This window comes from Haliotis rubra, unplaced genomic scaffold, assembly GCF_003918875.1.
Source record: "Haliotis rubra isolate DU_JTF1 unplaced genomic scaffold, ASM391887v1 Scf141, whole genome shotgun sequence".
Lineage (NCBI taxonomy): Eukaryota > Metazoa > Mollusca > Gastropoda > Lepetellida > Haliotidae > Haliotis > Haliotis rubra.
In genome coordinates, this window is record NW_025765348.1 from 1,596,807 (window position 1) to 1,615,387 (window position 18,581).

Here is an 18,581-nt window from a genome sequence, read left to right on the forward strand (position 1 = left end):
TCACTCACTCACTCACTCACTCACTCACTCACTCACTCACTCACTCACTCACTCACTCACTCACTCACTCACTCACTCACTCACTCACCCACTCACTCACTCACTCACTCACTCAGATCAGAATCAGAATTCATCTCCAGTAACTCATGCTTGTCGTAAGAGGAGACTATCGGGATCGGGCGGTCAGGCTCGCTGATTGGTTGATACATGTCATCGTATCCCAGTTGTGTACATGTATATCGATACTCCTGCTGTTGATAACAGGCTTGCCTGGTCCAGACTCGATTATTTACAGACCACCGCCATATAGCTGGAATATTGCTTAGTGCGGCGTAAAACTAACCTCACTCACGTCTCTGTGAATCGCGTAATCTTTGGCAAGAATTCCAGCACCTAATTACCACTAAGCATCTTATCGACAAACATATGGGGACAGAAAATTACACCACAAAAGTTCATCTTTAAAACCTTATCAAGCTGCTTATCTGCAACAGGAGCTGAACATTCTGCATCCCTCATCACAAAGCTCTGAAGCTGACTCATTTAGCGTGATACAACCATCTTTGAACGTGGGCCTTTACAAAAACTACTGTATTAAGTCACTTGATGAATTAATTCCAGCTTGTTTGTTTTTCTTGTACAGTTAGGAAAGCCATTATCCGCTGTCTTTTTATTCCAAAATGTCCGCGTCATTCCCTCCACCTTCGCTCTGATAGTATTGCTAACGACTCTTGTCAAGGTGCACCGATAAATTAGACTTTATCGGGTTTATTAAAGGATACTTTCAGATGTTAACAAACACAAAGCACTTAGAAGGACTTTGGAAACCATGTCAAAGCTCCATACATCTCCATTTGGGCTCTGAATTACTTCTTTCTAGTAGAATTGAGCATTGCTTCTGTCACTTGCACCACTGTAAGAAAACCTATCTCCAGATATATCGATCAATTAACAACCCCAGCTAAGACCACAAGGTGCCCCTTTCTGCTGTAACCGAACTTTATGAGAGAATTTCATGCACCGTTATCAAAAGTGTTGGGGATTGTTGAAGCTGAGGGAGATTAAATGTTATACGTTGTTTAATGTCCATTAAAGCTGTCGCTGGAAGGATCCTCTGATTTTATATCCTCTATATTCATGATCAAAAGGTTTGATCAACTGTATTTCCCCATGCTCGAAAATGGGTTGATCAAACAGGAAAACAGCCGAATAGGTCAGGTTTACGGTCAGTATGGTCATTTTTAGTTTCGAATCTCGCCAGTTCTACCTTACAAGCCCTATTCAAGCTATCTTATCGTACCGCGGTAGATCTGCGTTTCATTGCTCAATAGATCCCCAATAACACCGTTTGTTCTTCCCATGCATTCAACTGCCAACCTAAATGGCGTCGCCTCATATGAAATTCGAAACTTCAGTCAAATATTCTAAATATCAAGTAACAGAGTTTGTTTGTTTGAGCTAGCATTATCTCCTATTCATTTTAGTTCCAGGAAATGTCAGAGAAGCAGATAATTAATTCAAAAGACTACAAGGAATTAATCATTCACATGTTATCATTTTCAACAAGGCAAGGTCGTTCTTTTTCCATTGCAAACTGAAGGTCAGGGGGTCACCGAAGACAACCACTGGATGCCGATATAAATTGCGTTGCAGCTAGATAGGTTTTGTTCAAGAACGCTAAATTCCATCTGTCGTTTGATATTCCTAAAAACTGAAAACAGGTAATATCTTCAACGTCTAGAACGCCATTAAGTGACAAGTGACACAGAATGTTTAGGCTTGCTGGTTAGAATACTTCCCATTGCGTGTGTACAAAGCTAGGTCCATTTAGCACAATGTTAGTTAATGTCAGTTTCAAGAATACTGATGGATATCCGATTTCCAATATGGCTGCCATTACGTGCCTGGAGAACTTTGATCAGGATGCATGGTTGAGGTACATATCAGCAGCAGCATCTCTTTGTGACAAATTACAGAGAAAACTAATACGAACAGACACAATATTGATATTTCATCAATCTGGCCAAAGTAGACTACGGGGGACAATTGTGATTCAGTTAATTAACTCGAGAAATGACCAGCGAAGTGATTAAGCCTACATATCTATTTCAAAATACGATGAACATTTATCGATATCACGTGAAGCCATTATATGTGATAACAGTAAGAATGATAATACAAATAACAATCTTGACCCTAATTGAGAATATTTCATATAGCCAATAAAGGTTCTACATGAAACATGCGAAACGTCATTGTAATTTCATTACAAACATATAAAAATGTAACATACAATCAAAAGGATTTTTTTAATTTGCCCTCCATATAGCTGGAACACTGATGAGTGCGGCGTAAAACTGAACTCACTCTCTCACTCATCATTTCCTGGACCAGGCGTCTACAAATTTTCGGAGTAGTCGTTTGTCAGATCTGAGAAACAATACATGTAATCAAGTGTTGACTTAATGAACATCATTCATTATTTAGATATGAAATTATATACAATTCGCACTTCTATCAGAAAAAAAAGTGTAATCTTGTGAGAATGTCCATGGACTACCAAATCTGGAACTGATCTATGTTCGCTCAAATTCTTTCACATTGATTATAACTCGAAAGTCGCTGCCTCAGTGTCGCCATGTCTAAATCTGGCCAAACATCGATTAGCTAATTCCATTTTAAAAAGCGCCACAAGTGTTGGTCTACCCCATGAAGGTCAAAATAGACAGACACATAGCAATTCAAAGTGCCATAATCAATAGCGGTCGGATGAATTCCAAATCAAAGCTTGGTCAATTATTAGTAGTGTCTAAAGTGCTTGGCAACAACTGGACATTGTTTTGACAGGTCTGGTCAGGAGGATTACAGCCCAATATACACTCCTCGATTTCTCGCATCAGTTTCTTATCGATTTACTTGTGATGTGAAACCCTTTCTAAATGTAAATTAATCTTGTAAGAGGCTCTGATTATCAGTTGAATATAAATCTCCTAAATGATCTTAATATTTTTTTTCACTTGTCTTTTCCTGAATCCTTATCAACGCGAGAGAACTGAACATTAGCCTTGGGTTGGATTGGCGGCAATGTACGCAATGACTACATAATGGCGGGTGGCGGCTACGGTTACCAAACCAACCCCACTTCTCATAATATCATCATCAGTAGTAGTAGTAGTAGTAGGTAGTAGTAAGTAGAAGTAACAGCAACAGCGGCAACCGTAGTAGTAGTAGTAGTAGTAGTAGTAGTAGTAGTAGTTTTGTTTGGAAACAGTGTTGGAAGCCTATTCCTTAAGTTACTAACCCGTCATGCATGGAGAACTAGCTCGGGAGAGCTGTACATCATTAAATTATTTTTATATGTCATGCACTTGCGAGGTATGTTGCATGTCATGTCATGTTATGCATAGGAAAGTCATGGTTTACCTAAACCAAAAATATAACACACGGTACAAGTCGAACATCACATATTGGTTACTTATTCGTTGAATTTGGAAAAAGCCTTACATGTCATCCTCTAGAAGTCATTTCACTTTAGGGCTACTCATGCGGTACATCTGGCTAAACTGACAGACAAAAGAAAGAGTAAACTTTAAAAAAGATTACATTTTTTTGGCCCAACAGTTAAGTTTTATGAAATGTTGATGCATTTAGATCTGAACTGATTCAAAACATGATTCACAATTCTATTTGTAGTGGGATTCTGTTCCATATCGCTTTGTCTGTAATAAGTCTTTGTTTTCGTAAGGGAATTATTACTGTCCACAGTCTTCAGCAGCTGGTCAACGCTAAGCGGAGCTAAGCCTGAACATTTCCTGCGAAAAATACCTCAAACTCAAACTCTCAAACTCTTTATTCTCTACAAACCGCCAACGGCGGTACCTGAGATAAACGTATATACATTTACCAAGAACAAGAAAAAGCTGCAATGATTGATACCAAACCGAAAGTGTATTTGGAAATCTTTCCCAGATATACGCGATTGTAACAGCCTTCATACATCTAAAAGCATTTGAGAAAACAGTCTACTACGACTATGTTTATAAGAGCCTCTATGTATGACCTCGCGAGGAGCGGTATATATGTTTGTGTTGTTTATTATTTTATTACTACAATCCATCATATTTTCCTCGCCCAGTGGATATACGTACTACGGACGTTTATAATGGCCTGTCGTGGTAACTGTATGCAAATTATTCCTGTAATATGCAAATAATTCCTTTAAAATATACTTATTTCTAAACGTGTTTTGGGGCGGTGGGATAGCCTAGTGGTCAAAGCGTTCGCTCAGGTTTGATTCCCCACATGGGCACAATGTGTGAAGCCCATTTATGGTGTCCCCTGCCGTGATATTGCTGGAATATTGCTAAAAGCGGCCTACAACTAAACTCACTCACTCACTCTTAACGTGTTTTAGATGGTATGTTAAGTCATGCTGTTATCTGAGAATCAGCAGAAACTCTTTCACAATTCGTCGCCATCCACTAACATATGTTGTCGAGCATGTGGTGGGGTTGTACGGACCGGTTTTTCAGCTTTTGTCGGATCAATTTCCTAAACTATTTCCTTAGGAATTTATGTCACACTCAGTAAATGATTGATCGGTGTAAATATGTTATGGTAAGGCGAGCTGAAATTGGGTCATCGGCGTCTCAGGTTGGAACAATCAGATATTAACTCCTGCGGAAGATGACATTCATCCTGTGTGCTAATCGCCCATCATTGAGAAATTCTCTCTTTGTACCTCCTACGCCTTAAAGCATGAGTTGTAATGTTCTGGTTTGATCTGACATTAATGTTCTGTTCTGTTTGCTACAGATTGTGGTGATAGGGACAAACCGTCCTGACCTTGTAATGTATTGTCATTGGGCTTAGGTCGACAACGTAGTGTTTCACCCATTGTCATTAGGGAACACGAGCGACCATGTCGTTTAATGCCCTGGGAGAGTTATGTCGGTTGGAAGACCAAGTTAGTCCTGATTTTGTGATTTTGTTACTCCGGTAACAGATGCTTAAATGACGTCTCGTAATGCGATATCCAAATCCGGAAGGGATCCTTTTCATCTTGCTTTGCCAGCGTCTTTTCTCCCATAGCTTATTTGCACATTTCAGCCCATTTACAACAAACACTGTCGTGCCGATATTCGACTTATCAAACTTCGACACAACGGTGCTTCATGTATTTGTTCATATATCGTTGAAGACATTCAACTCCAGGACATAGCTACCTATTCTCATAGTTATCTTGCACATTTCAGCCCATTTACAACAAACACTGTCGTGTCGATATTCGACTTATTAAACTTCGACACAACGGTGCCTCATGTATTTGTTCATATATCGTTGAAGACATTCAACTCCAGGATATAGCTACCTATTCTCATAGCTATCTTGCACATTTCAGCCCATTTACAACAAACACTGTTGTGTCGATATTCGACTCATCAAACTTCGACACAACGTCTTTTCCCTGTATGTGTTCATATCGATGAAGACATGCAGTATATAGCTACCTACTCTCAATGGTTGACATGACGGAGAAGCTGTCAACGTCAACATCACTACGATAATACAGCGCGTGACAAACAGCAGTCGGTGGAGGAAAAGGTTAATGTTATAATCCTAAAAGCATGATGACATGAAAGAAACGTGGATGTTTTGTACTACCATCAAGCCATATCCTTTCCATAATGATTTTCAGGGGCTGCTTGATCTCCCCAACCAGTCCACATTGCAAGAACAAGTTAATGTAAATTCCCAGTTTTATCTTTTCGAAGAACCGTTAATCAGAATTGCTGATGGATTATCTGATGTACAGCTAGGTAGAGGATATACTCATAGGATTAAAGCCTGTTCCGTATCAAGAGGATGTGACAGACACTATATTGATCTGCATCAACTACAATAGCAGGGGAGTATTACTCTGCTCTTAAGAAGAGCATCATTTACGATCGATGTCAATGTTGTCCAGTTAATTCGTTAAGAGCCCCGTGGTCTGACTAGTATCACTGCAACAGCAGATTACACGGATCACAACGCCATCTGAACAACGTCCGCACGACGATGATCAAAGATACAACAATACTCTAAAACAGACATTTATTCGTCGGATTAGGTTAAATCCGTCAACGCGACACAGATGAAATGAGCACCTGTTTCCCAATGCATATATGCTGACAGTTCATATCTGAATAATCCGTCAGTAGTATAATTAATGCGGCAAAGTCTTTTCTACAAACATTACATGTCTTTTGAGAGTGTGCTGTACGATTCCGAATCGTGAGTGAGGGAGTGAGTATGGTTTTATGAGCTTCATACAATATTCCAGCAATATCACGACGGGGGACACCAGAAATGGGCTTCCCACATTGCATGAGATGAATCGAACCCAATTCTTAGGCTTGACGAGCGAACGCTTTAACCACTAAGCTACCCCATCGCCCACCGACTCCGAATATATCCTTAGTATGCGTTTATGATCGCTAAAAGCTTAACTTGTCTTTCACAACAGAAATGTGTTTTATAAGATTTGTTTTGTGAAATCAGTTTAGCTCTGTAACTTATAGAAGATTTGCATGAGGCTCTTATCTTTAAGCATTATAATATATCAGCTTTAGCTTATCAGGCAAATTAAGAACTGTTCAAATGGCATTAGGAGTGAAAGCTTTGGTTAAACCCTTCTTTGGATAGCGTGTCAGCAAAAGCAGCGTAAAACTAACCTAATTGATTTTATCGTGAATTATTATTGATTGGTCACCAATGACATATTGGACACGACCACTTGCATTACTGTACATTTGTCTCATACTGGGCGCTGGGGAAGCCTAGTGGTCAAAGCGTTCGGTCGTCAAGCCGAGGGGCTGGGTTCGATTCATCACATGCAATGTGGGAAGCCCATTTCTGGTGTCCCCCGCCGTGATATTGCTGGAATGTTGCTAAAAGCGGCGTAAAACCACTCACTCACTCACTCCACAGGGCTTGGTTCGAGCTTCACATTGACTGTTGCATATATTCTAACAGACGATAACATGGAAAATAAGGATAAACCAATCTGTTATTTGCCGAAATAGATTCCATGTGGGTAGTGAATGAATCAAAATAAACTCGATAACACCAGGTGTCCGTGAAAAGAACACACATAATGATGCAAGGGTACGTCACCCTGGACCATGCAATCTTGCTGTGAATAAAATCGACAAAACCTTTTCTGAAGTCATAAGAAATGTATGCTTCAAGCAGAGGCGATTGTGACTGCATCAGGAGCCTGTGTTTATGAATCACCACCAAAGAGTGATCGTGGTAACGCAAGCGCATCTTGTTCTCCCGCAGCCGTTTTCAGTGCAACAAACAATGTTGATGCCACCCATGTCTTCGCGTGTCATCCCTATTCGCACATTCCCTTACCTGATATTGATTTTACCATGCTAATGTGCTTGTTACCATGGTATTTGGTACAATATGATAAGCTCCAGTTTTATATATTTCGCTGACGATGAGCTAATAGTGTTGTTTGCCATCAGTGGCTATGTATAACTTAGCGACTCCAAGAAGGTATCAATGATAATTGATTAGTTGAAATCTAGATGTTAAAGTGTATTTTGCCTTAAGTTTCTTTTTTCGCTAAAATCGAGACCGATTATCAAATGAAGTGTTTTATATACTAGTATATATATATATGTATATGTGTGTGTGTGTGTGTGTGTGTGTGTTTCATATTATGTGAAGTTGGACTTAGTTGCCCTGTTTTAACGAGTCCCGCTGGACTACAATAATTAATGCAAACAGCATTGGAGAGAAGAAATGAAACACTTGAAAAACGTCAGCTTCAGAATGCTTGTTGATTTGTATGAACAACTAGATCACAGATCACCCATCGCCGAAACGGTTCTAACCAGGGTCCTTAAAACATCGCCGTTGTGGGCCTACGATCGATCATTAAGTGGCGTACGATTCTCATAGACTATTTAACAGCTGAAGAATGTTTGATACATAATCTTTGGGGGTTCTCAGGTTTCCACAATGCATATGGAAAGCGTCAGCAATCTTTGTTGAAATTTCATCGATTTTTCTCCCACTTTGAAGTAGAATCCAGATCGCTTGGAATTAATGATGGCATTTGATGAAGATGTGGAATAGACCTCTTGTGATGTTTGGTGTCAGGTGTCTTCATTCAACGAAACATCGCTCCTTTGAAAAGCTGAAATGGTTGAGGTACAGAAAGGCCTCATGAGAACAATGCATTGCTAACAATGTGCAGAGCTAGCTCTGTGGCTCTGGTCGGAGTTGATAGACTTAAGTAGGCAGGTTTATTATAGGGAATTGCATGGTAATGGGCTAATCGTTCTAAAAGCAACACCGTGGCACTATTACAACTGTAACCTCGAAAATTAGTTCCACACACTTTACGCTGAGACCTTGATCAATGAGTGACGAGCGGCTACCACTAAGTTAGGCATTGCTACATAATGGAGTCTGATTTCCATAACATGAAGGGGTTCGTGAAAGCGATTATCCAACACATTAACCAGGTGGCCTGTCTGTGGAGTGAAATATGTGGTTGGTAGGGTAATACCTGTCTCTGACATACTACTTGCAACTTATTACAAAGGTTACACGATGGCATGGATATGGACTACCTTGAATGCTGTTTACAGCCATATATTTATCAGAGGAGTTGGCAATTAAGAGCTTATCACGGGGCGTGTTCAATCGGATTATTCATTACTTCATGGGAATGCGTTAGAATTTTGACTTGTTGTGCAGTGTGTGTGTGTGTTGTGTGTGTGTTGTGCAGTGTGTTGTGCGTGTGTGTGTGTGTGTGTGTGTATGTAGTGTAGGTGTTGATTTGCCTTTGCATGTGTTTATGACGGATACACCACTGGGTGGGTGCGATCACCTTTTCACGGTCTCCTGGTATGATAAGTGCTAGATGTATATTTTATGGGTGTTCATGTCTTAGGGGTCCAATGTCAGAAAATGTTTTCAGTAGGAAGGGTGGGTGTAAAAATAATTCTGTTTTAATTACCAATTTCAACAATTCGTGTAATGAAGATAAAGACGCCTATACTCATTAAGTGGGCGTTAATACACACGGCAGCAGTCATCCTTTCCACAACATTAAATGCCTGTATACACCAGCAGTGTCCCACTGCAGCAATGCTCAGCCAAGCTGCATGACCGTATGCTTTTATTGTGTCTATCTGTAATCAAAGTAGCTACTTATGCTACATATATTGACAAACTCACGGCAGTTCATAACATGGCAATACGTCGTTCAAATTCAGTGAGTTTGTAAAACTTGTTTGCCACGAATGAATAATATATCTATACATCAGACAGTCTCTATAAAGTCTAAACAGAACGTCAGCAAGTACACATTATTCATGTTTTGTTGTGTTAATGGTGTACTGGGTATTATTCAGGATAACTTTTCACCTTGGACGAAAACTAAATTGCAAACATATATGAATGGATAACTTAAAAATAATGGATATTATTATCCATGTGATAAACCAATCCGATAACCTTGATATTAAGATAGATATGCAAATCAGGTCCCGTGACACAGCACCTGCCTCAGTTTATGCTTACAGATGGTTGCGATTTAGCTCGACGTTTTCCGGTGAGAATGCTCAGGTGCACAAACATATCCACAAGCCATTTACCAAAATCATAAAATGAGGCTATTCACAAAGGCAATGCATCCATGTGCGGGTTGTAAAATTACTTGTGAATTACTTATTGACTTCAGATTTCCCTTCCACATCCATTATATCAGGAAAGATATTTTATGATAAACAAATAATTCCCTCGCGCGGATCCATATCAGAAAAAATATTTGTTATTCTCAGCAGTAATCTGAAAATCTGCTGATATAATTTGCATGTTGTTCTTGAAAGTTTCGTCATTGAGTTCAAAGTTGTATCCGGTTGTTTTTGATCGACAATCCAACGTCCAGCATCCACTGATTGCCATTCAATCCTAGAATAGTTCCTGAATGTCTCTCTGTAGCATATAAACATCTTCATTGTAGGACCTGACCCTATTGTAGAACCTGCAATAACTAGGCTTTGCCCAAAGCCACAAACAACATTACGAGATCTGCCTTTACCATTATGTTTCTGAAGTATCATCTCGACTTTGAACTGAAAATGAAAATAATATCAAACAACATTCCTCTGAGATAATCAAGCATCGGAAAGAATTCAATCTATTGAATCAATTGTATCAATCCATTGATACCATCTTTTCTCAGGTTATCTTCCATTCTTACTGATTAATTCCTGTTCAAATTCCAACTTATTTAAAAAATGAAAACGTCATCAAGCAAATAAGGTATCATTATCAGATGACCCAATCAGTCAAACAGATAGCGTTTGACGAAGGTGAATCTCTTACCAAGACGCTCTCACCTGAGCCCTTGAGTGCATCACAATCTCTAATGGAGTCTGCTATATTGCAAGAGTAATCAATATCTTAGCTTAACCGATCCGAAACCTGTTTGTCACTCTCTCAAAGAGAGATAAAGGTGTTGTTTTTTACGCGCTTCATAATCAGTCTCTGCAATGTCCTGTCGCATGGAGCTACATACAATACCATTCACAATGACGCGAGAAAACACGAGAACGTGCGGGAGCATAACTGCTGGGGTGTGGAGAAATGTTTCACGCGAGATAAAAAGCAACATAACACTTCGCAGACTCGGATCAATACGACTGTTGCATGAACCCGTCGGTCTTCGTCATATCAGCGTCAGATGTGCCTCGTTTCACTTGGACGTGAATGCCATGTTGCCATTACGATCATTTCAGAACGGAAAACAGCAATTTTGCTTTTTTTTGTTATTTTTGTCTCAAGCGTATTAATGATTCATTGTGATGGGTAAGGTGTTTAAAACGGACTGATTTTTATGATTTTTATCGTATAAAACGACGGCTGTGCCTTTCAAATTGCGGCTTCTTTACTTCAGTGAATGGATATGGTTTTATGCCGCTTTAGAAACATTCTAGGAATATCACGACGTGGGACACAAGAAACGGGCTTCATACAGTACACCTAGTTTTAGATTCGAACTCTAATATACGTCGTGACGAGCAAACACTTTAACCACTAGACTACCTGACCACCTTTTACATGAGAGTGAGTGAGTGAGTAGGGTTTCTCCCTTTAGCGATATATATATATATATATATATATATATATATATATATATATATATATATATATATATATATATATATATTATATATTACTTGATAAATGGCAAACAATGAGCATTTGGTATGAAAGAATGGTGTTTTATGGCATTTTACCAAATTTGATATCATACCACGGCCACTGGCAACAAGGAGGGTCTCACATTCTGAGACACATGTTCACGTTATTTTTCAGGGTTTCTATCAGAATGTTTTTTTTATCAACATCGGGCTCGAATATTGTTACGGTATCTCATTTCTCGAGAGGCCACAAGCGCTGCTGAAAACCAGTCGTACTACAGCCCCGTACTTAGGAATGTTAACACTACCAATATCTACAAAGGTTAGGACTCGAACTCGGACTGTCACTGAATTGTCAGGAAGGGGTATGTAGTGTGTCCCAGAATGCGTCTCTACAGTTTACATGTCCACGTTATCAAAGGTCATGTAGGTTATGAAATACAGTATCTCTCAAGAGCAAAATGTATTTTATTGTATTATGCAGTACACTATTCTTTAATAATGTTTGTCTTTGTATAATAACTTCGTTCTGCCTGCACCAACACCACAAATATCTCACGACTGTGGTATCCTTGCCTTTTGAAAGATACTGATACAAAAACATACAAATACAGTGTTAACTCTCGTTAATTCGAATTCTGTTTACACGAAATATCAAGTAAAATGGTTAAACTTCGTGTCCCAACAGATTCCACTTCGGTTAATGTCACCTTGTCCCGAACTCCGGAAGTCTCAGTGTTATCGGTTGTCATGGAGACTTCGAATTAACACGGCTACTTGCTGTGTCTCATGTCAAGCGCGCGTGAAAATTAGCTATGACAGTATATGTACAAACTAGAAAGACTATCACACATCCCTGCCTGTGTAATGAATTCCACGATCGATACTTGCAAAACTGGTTGTACATGTTGCAAAAAAATCCGGATATGCATGACTGTAAACTAGTTAAGACATAAATAATGGTGCTGTATACAGATGCCACATATTTTCATTATCCCTGATATATAATAACCTGAAAATGCCACTGGCATTCAATATCTGTAGAATGTTATTGCACATTAGGTGATGAACGTCATTCTTCGTCGCATGACGAGAGACATTACACCGACTGATGGTCATTTAGCTTCGATATGCAGAATAATATTAATATATTATGAACTATAAAAATTGATATTTTGTTCAAGCTGTATAACATATTATTATTTGCATAGCAGTATAGACAGCATGATTTATAACCCTATGGTAGAAACACTTAAGGCGTTAAGTCATGCAGTATAATAAATATATCAAGTTCTTAATATATATTGGCATTGTGTTGTTTTATGAAGTTAACAAGTCTTTCAAAGTGACGTTTCTGCATTGTTAAAGTAAGATAATCATAATGTATACCTACTTTTATGTCAGGATGTGATGAGAAGAATTAACAATGTGTTCTCTTCCTCCAGGTCGACGGATTTTATTTCCATGGAAACGGAATAAACAACTCGGAGAAGGAATTCAGAAAGGATGGATAGTGTGGTGTGTCAGAAGTGATCAGGGATGGTTTGTGATTGGCTAAAGGGTGATGACGTCGCGAATGGTCCGTGGATGTTAGCAGCTGTGTGTCCATTGATATGAAATATTTATAGAAGTACTGATGTGCGATCGCGCGGTCTAGCATTGATTGGCGTAATTCAAGCAACGATTCGCAAACACGCCTTTGTGCGGCTCCGCGATGAGGATATAGAGTCTGCCGAACAATCACCTATATTGGATTGATGAAAGTTTACTTAGTGGTGTAAGCCGGCGGTTATATAAAGCAATCGAGATGAATTTGGAAATTCCAGAAGGGCTAGGGGACTTGCTGCGAGACTTTACAGTGGCAGTGCTGCGGGAGAGGCCTGGAGAACTCTACGATTTTGCAGTGGATTATTTCACAAAAGCCCGTGAAAGAAAAAAGCCAAAGGATGTCCCCATGTACATCATCGTAGAGGATGATGAGGACGCAGGGGAGCCGAACATGGCAACGTTCAAGCCGAGGTCAAATCGGAATCGTTACGCACGGCGTCAGTCGGTGTCTGCCGAACGGTACGACCCCGAAGAGGACGATAGCGATGAAGACAGAGTTATCCACCCTAAGTCTGACCAGCAGAGGGAGCGACTAACGGAAGCAGTTGCTGGGATATTGCTCTTTCGTAGCCTTGACAGTGACCAAATGCAAGAGGTCATTGACGCCATGTTTGAACGTACCGTCACACCTGGAGAGACTGTTATTGCCCAGGGGGACGACGGAGACAACTTTTACGTCATTGATTCAGGAGTTTACGACGTCTACGTCGACGTTAAGGGAGAGAATAAGAAAGTTCACCAGTTTGATAATAGAGGAAGCTTTGGTGAATTAGCCCTTATGTATAACATGCCCCGATCTGCCACAGTTGTAGCGGTATTAACAGAAGGGTCTCTCTGGGCCATGGACCGAAGCTCGTTTAGAAGGATTGTACTCAAAAGTGCCTTCAAGAAGCGAAAAAAGTATGAGACCCTGTTAGAGAGTGTAACGATCCTTCAGTGCTTAGATCAGTATGAGAGAATGACTCTGGCAGACGCACTGGTCGGCCAGACTTACGAGGATGGTCACGCCATTATCGAACAGGGCAACGACGCTGACGGCATGTACTTCGTGGAAGACGGCCACATACGCGTCACGATTAAAAACACGGATGGCGTGGAACAAGAGATAGCAACTAGATCGAATGGAACGTACTTCGGAGAGTTAGCGTTAATAGAAAATAAACCACGTACAGCGAACGTGTACGCAGTAGGAAAAGTAAAGGTAGCCTTTTTGGAAAGAGGATCCTTTGAAAGACTTCTAGGCCCTTGTGTTGATATAATGAAAAGAAATAGTCAGTTGTACACAATGTACGTGGCAAAATGATCATCTCTTGGGGAGCAGTGACGTTTTCGTGACATTACTCCAGTCTGCGTAGCTCTGAAGTCTGCGTGGACAAATTCATGTAACTTGGCCAGTTACCTCCAAAAATACACATCCGAGGCCAGAAGACGATATTGTGAGTGGTCTGTGAATATATGATGTACGCTTCTTGTTCCGTCTTGTAATGGATGTTGGTCCACGTCAGATTTGTGGAGAGATGACGACGTCCTTCTTCCTCCTGATTGTTTCCAGACACGCACTGCAGCAGGTTTACCTGGTATGGATCTCAAAATTCAATAACCCTATCAATAGGGGCGGGGTTACACGATCAACAAAGGGCAAGAAAAGAGGAAAACGCCTGAACGAAAGAACAAAACGATCTGAATCAACCAGGCTTCCGTTGAAATGCTTCGTATCGGTTCGTGGATCAATTTATGCACAAGATTCATGTGTCTAATACTCACCCTCAAAGATGACCTTGACCTTGAAATATATATATTATATATCTATATCGTGTGTCTGTTGATGACGTACTGTGTGACGCACGATATGCACGTGTTCTAACTGGAACCTTTATAAATGCACGACTGTGATGTGATCATTTCTAGTGTGTAGAACCACTCCACCTTTCGTCGGTCTCAACATGTATATTGTGTTGCTGATTTCGTCTTCTTCTAAACTCTACATGGAAAACCGTTGAAGTTTAATTGGTGCTTTTTAACGTGCAAATCTGCTTACAAAAACATGCATCATTGAAAAGGTTGGAAATGTCAACAGATTGGCGGCGTATAAATGATGTACTCCGTTTGTTGAGATTTACTTTGCCTCGTGTCCAGTGCCTCTTCGGGGTCTAAAAGCAAAGTGGAAAAGATATACACGGTGATTTGTGTTATATCTGGTGTTATAGCCTTGATACGGATAGATTGTGCAACAAAAACAGAATCGCAGCTTATACGGAATATGTGCTTGAATATATCTCACAGAGGAGTATATTTCAGATATCGTTGACATAATGAATGGATGGTTACTGTCAGATGAACCGCGCGGTCCTCGGATTGAGTTCTCTAACCGCACACTGCCAAATCCATGAACAATTATCCCGCAGACGACGAAACTGAATACATGTTCAAACAATGCTGGAGCGTGTAGGTTTTGTTGTATGTCACATGACGTACACAAACGCCTTTCTGTTTAGTGTCGTCTGCTAGAGCAGAAGCAGACGACAGTAGTCAGGATAGTATATGGAGGGCTGCACCTGGATCTGCCGAATTAACATCTGCGCATGTTAATTCAATACGTTACTAGTTTGGTTCCTTTTGTTGTTATACCTGAATCTACAAGTGGAACTTGTCAGTGTTAAACGCAGAGCTCTGTTGAATATTTGTTAACGGTTGTGATACTGCGACCACGTTCTCATTTTCAGATTGATCGCATCCATCTATTCCCAGTATCAGACATCCCCTCCTTTGCAATAGTTTTGAATGAATTTCTGAACGCTCTGCAAGTTTGATAAAATGTTAATCGATTATTATCTCTGAACAGAAGTGTTGACAGGATAATTTTGAAGCAAGGGAAAAATGCATACTGTTGATACCGTTTAGTAGTCAGCGCTTTCAGTTTATTTTGATTTAAGTCAGGAAGAAATATTGATTCTTTATCTTAAGTATAGATTAGATTCTAGTCTGAATTATGTTACAAATCTATGAAATGTTTATATGGGATTAATCATTATTTTAATCCCCAGTTACTGTTGCCATGGTTACTGTTTAAGTGGATTGTTTTACCAACGTTATACACGGATTCAGAAGATGTGATACACTGTACCCGAGAATGATTGACAAGAATAGATATGTCGATGTATGAATTCAACATGTGACGTAACTCCGTGTGATGTTTGTGTACGATGTCTTTTGTTTTCTCTTGAATCCATAAATTATAGATGCATATGTCATGGCGTTTGTGTAATTGATATGTTCCAGGAAGAAATTGGTGTTACGTAACTTTCTACCCTCAGTTTATGTCACATCTGTCCGTGTATATTGTAAACGTATGCAATACAAGGTGATGAACGAACTTACATATGCTACAACACATGCACATAGTTTTGTTGCCTTGTATATCAAATCCAGTCATGTTTATAACTATGGTGTGAACTTGCTTTGATTTTGAGGATGATTCGATGCAAATGAATGCAGTATGTTCTATGATCTTAACAGCTCGATTTAGTTAAACGGGGATGCCACAAAACTGTCTACATTTCAGTTTGATTGAAATCTGCCTTCAACACCAATGTCTAATCAGCTCTTGGCATGATTGTCTAACACGTTTAGTGTGTATAACAACCATCCAACCTGTTCGCTGTATTTATGTATTGACGGTTACCAATGAAAATCATTTTAAGTGTTAATGATTCGGGAAATCAGTCATCTTATCAAAGTTGAGCGTTTTACAGAGTGAGATAAGTTACATAATCCAGAATATAACCCCTTTGATCATAATCTTTTATAAAATATAATATATACAACAATGCTAAAATGCTAAATCGACTAAATTATGAGAGTATCCTGAACCTGCCCTATACAAATGTCATGAATGAAGAGCAGCGACCATCAAGAATGACCGACATATCACAAAACAGTGTACATGTAAGGGCCGATTGAGTCTTAGACTGTGTGTATAGACATGTAACTACCTATCAACTCCCTACCAATGACCTACCCAGCAGTGGACTATAAACACATGCAACAAGTACACACTATGTAATGACCTACCCAGCAGTGGACTATAAACATATGCAACAAGTACACACTATGTAATGACCTACCCAGCAGTGGACTATAAACACATGTAACAAGTACACACTATGTAATGACCTACCCAGCAGTGGACTATAAACACATGTAACAAGTACACACTATGTAATGACCTACCCAGCAGTGGACTCCATGCGCATGTAACAACTACACCATACGTAATGACCTACCCAGCAGTGGACGATATACACATGTAACAATTACACAGCATGTAATGACCTACACAGCAGTGGACGATATACACATGTAATAACTACACCATATGTAATGACCTACCCAGCAGTGGACTACATACACATGTAACAACTACACCGTATGTAATGACCTACCCAGCAGTGGACGATATACACATGTAATAACTACACCACATGTAATGACCTACCCAGCAGTGGACTACATACACATGTAACAACTACACCATATGTAATGACCTACCGAGCAGTGGACTATATACACATGTAACAACTACACCACATGTAATGACCTACCCAGCAGTGGACTACATACGCATGTAACAACTACACCATATGTAATGACCTTCCCAGCAGTGGACTATATACACATGTAATAACTATACCATATGTAATGACCTACCCAGCAGTGGACTACATACGCATGTAACAACTACACCATATGTAAAGACCTACCCAGCAGTGGACTATAAACACATGTAATAACTTCACCATATGTAATGACCTACCCAGCAGTGGACGATATACACATGTAACACTTACACAGCATGTATGACCTACCCAGCAGTGCACCACGAATATGTATAATATTATGTAATAACTATACGATATTCAATGACCTACCCAGCAGTTGTCCGTGAACATACACATGTAATAGCTACACAATATGCAATCGCCTACCTTGCATTGGACTATAAACACATGTAACAACTAAACCATATGAAATTACCTACCCAGCAGTGGGTTATACACACATGTAACAACTACACAATACGTAATGACCCACCCATCAGTGGCCTATAAACACATGTAACAATTACACCATATGTAATGACCTAGACAGCAGTGCAATACGAATACACACATTGAACTCAATTCAGTTTTTTATTGCATGAAAGGTCATAGAAGCATATACAAAGGGGTTACACAGTACCAGCACCATATAGTATCCTATTTAAAGTACCAATTCATTTCTTAATGAATGCACTACCAGTACAACGCCTAAAACTGTCGTGTAACATTCACATAAATATGAATCATGTCATTCCTGGGCAAACATATCGATTGCACGCATAACTGTCTGATAAAAATGTTTACATTGCCAACTGTCCTCGAAAACCAAATAAAACCAACGCCACGTCTAAACAGTAGTGTGCAGATATAAGATGCCCAGGTGTTCTTACCAGGTTCATCATGATACACAAGCATGTTGTAGGCTTTCCAGGAAAACCATATTCATTATTTTACACCAGTGTTTCAAACAACACAATACAATGTACAGTGAGAATGTCCCGCACTCATCATAAACCGTATCACTTGCTGTTGCCATATCAACATTATGAAACGTTTGGACAAGCAAATGAACTTTGTCCATAGTTCAGTATTCTAAATCATATCTCAGATCTGTAATGTAAAATAGGTTACATATGAAAATCATAAACTTTTATATATTTGT

General features: G+C 39.6%; 1 protein-coding gene across 1 annotated transcript in view; it reads left to right on the forward strand.

Moving 5' to 3' along the window:
* Positions 1–16,067, forward strand: part of LOC124268992 (cAMP-dependent protein kinase type II regulatory subunit-like) — a 39,250-nt gene extending 23,183 nt beyond the window's left edge. The window contains exon 2 of the mRNA XM_046704026.1: positions 12,659–16,067. Within this exon, the coding sequence (XP_046559982.1) occupies positions 13,021–14,124 (1,104 nt within the window). The 5' untranslated portion in view covers positions 12,659–13,020 and the 3' untranslated portion in view covers positions 14,125–16,067. The remainder of the gene's footprint in view (positions 1–12,658) is intronic.
* Positions 16,068–18,581: the final 2,514 nt, after the last annotated feature.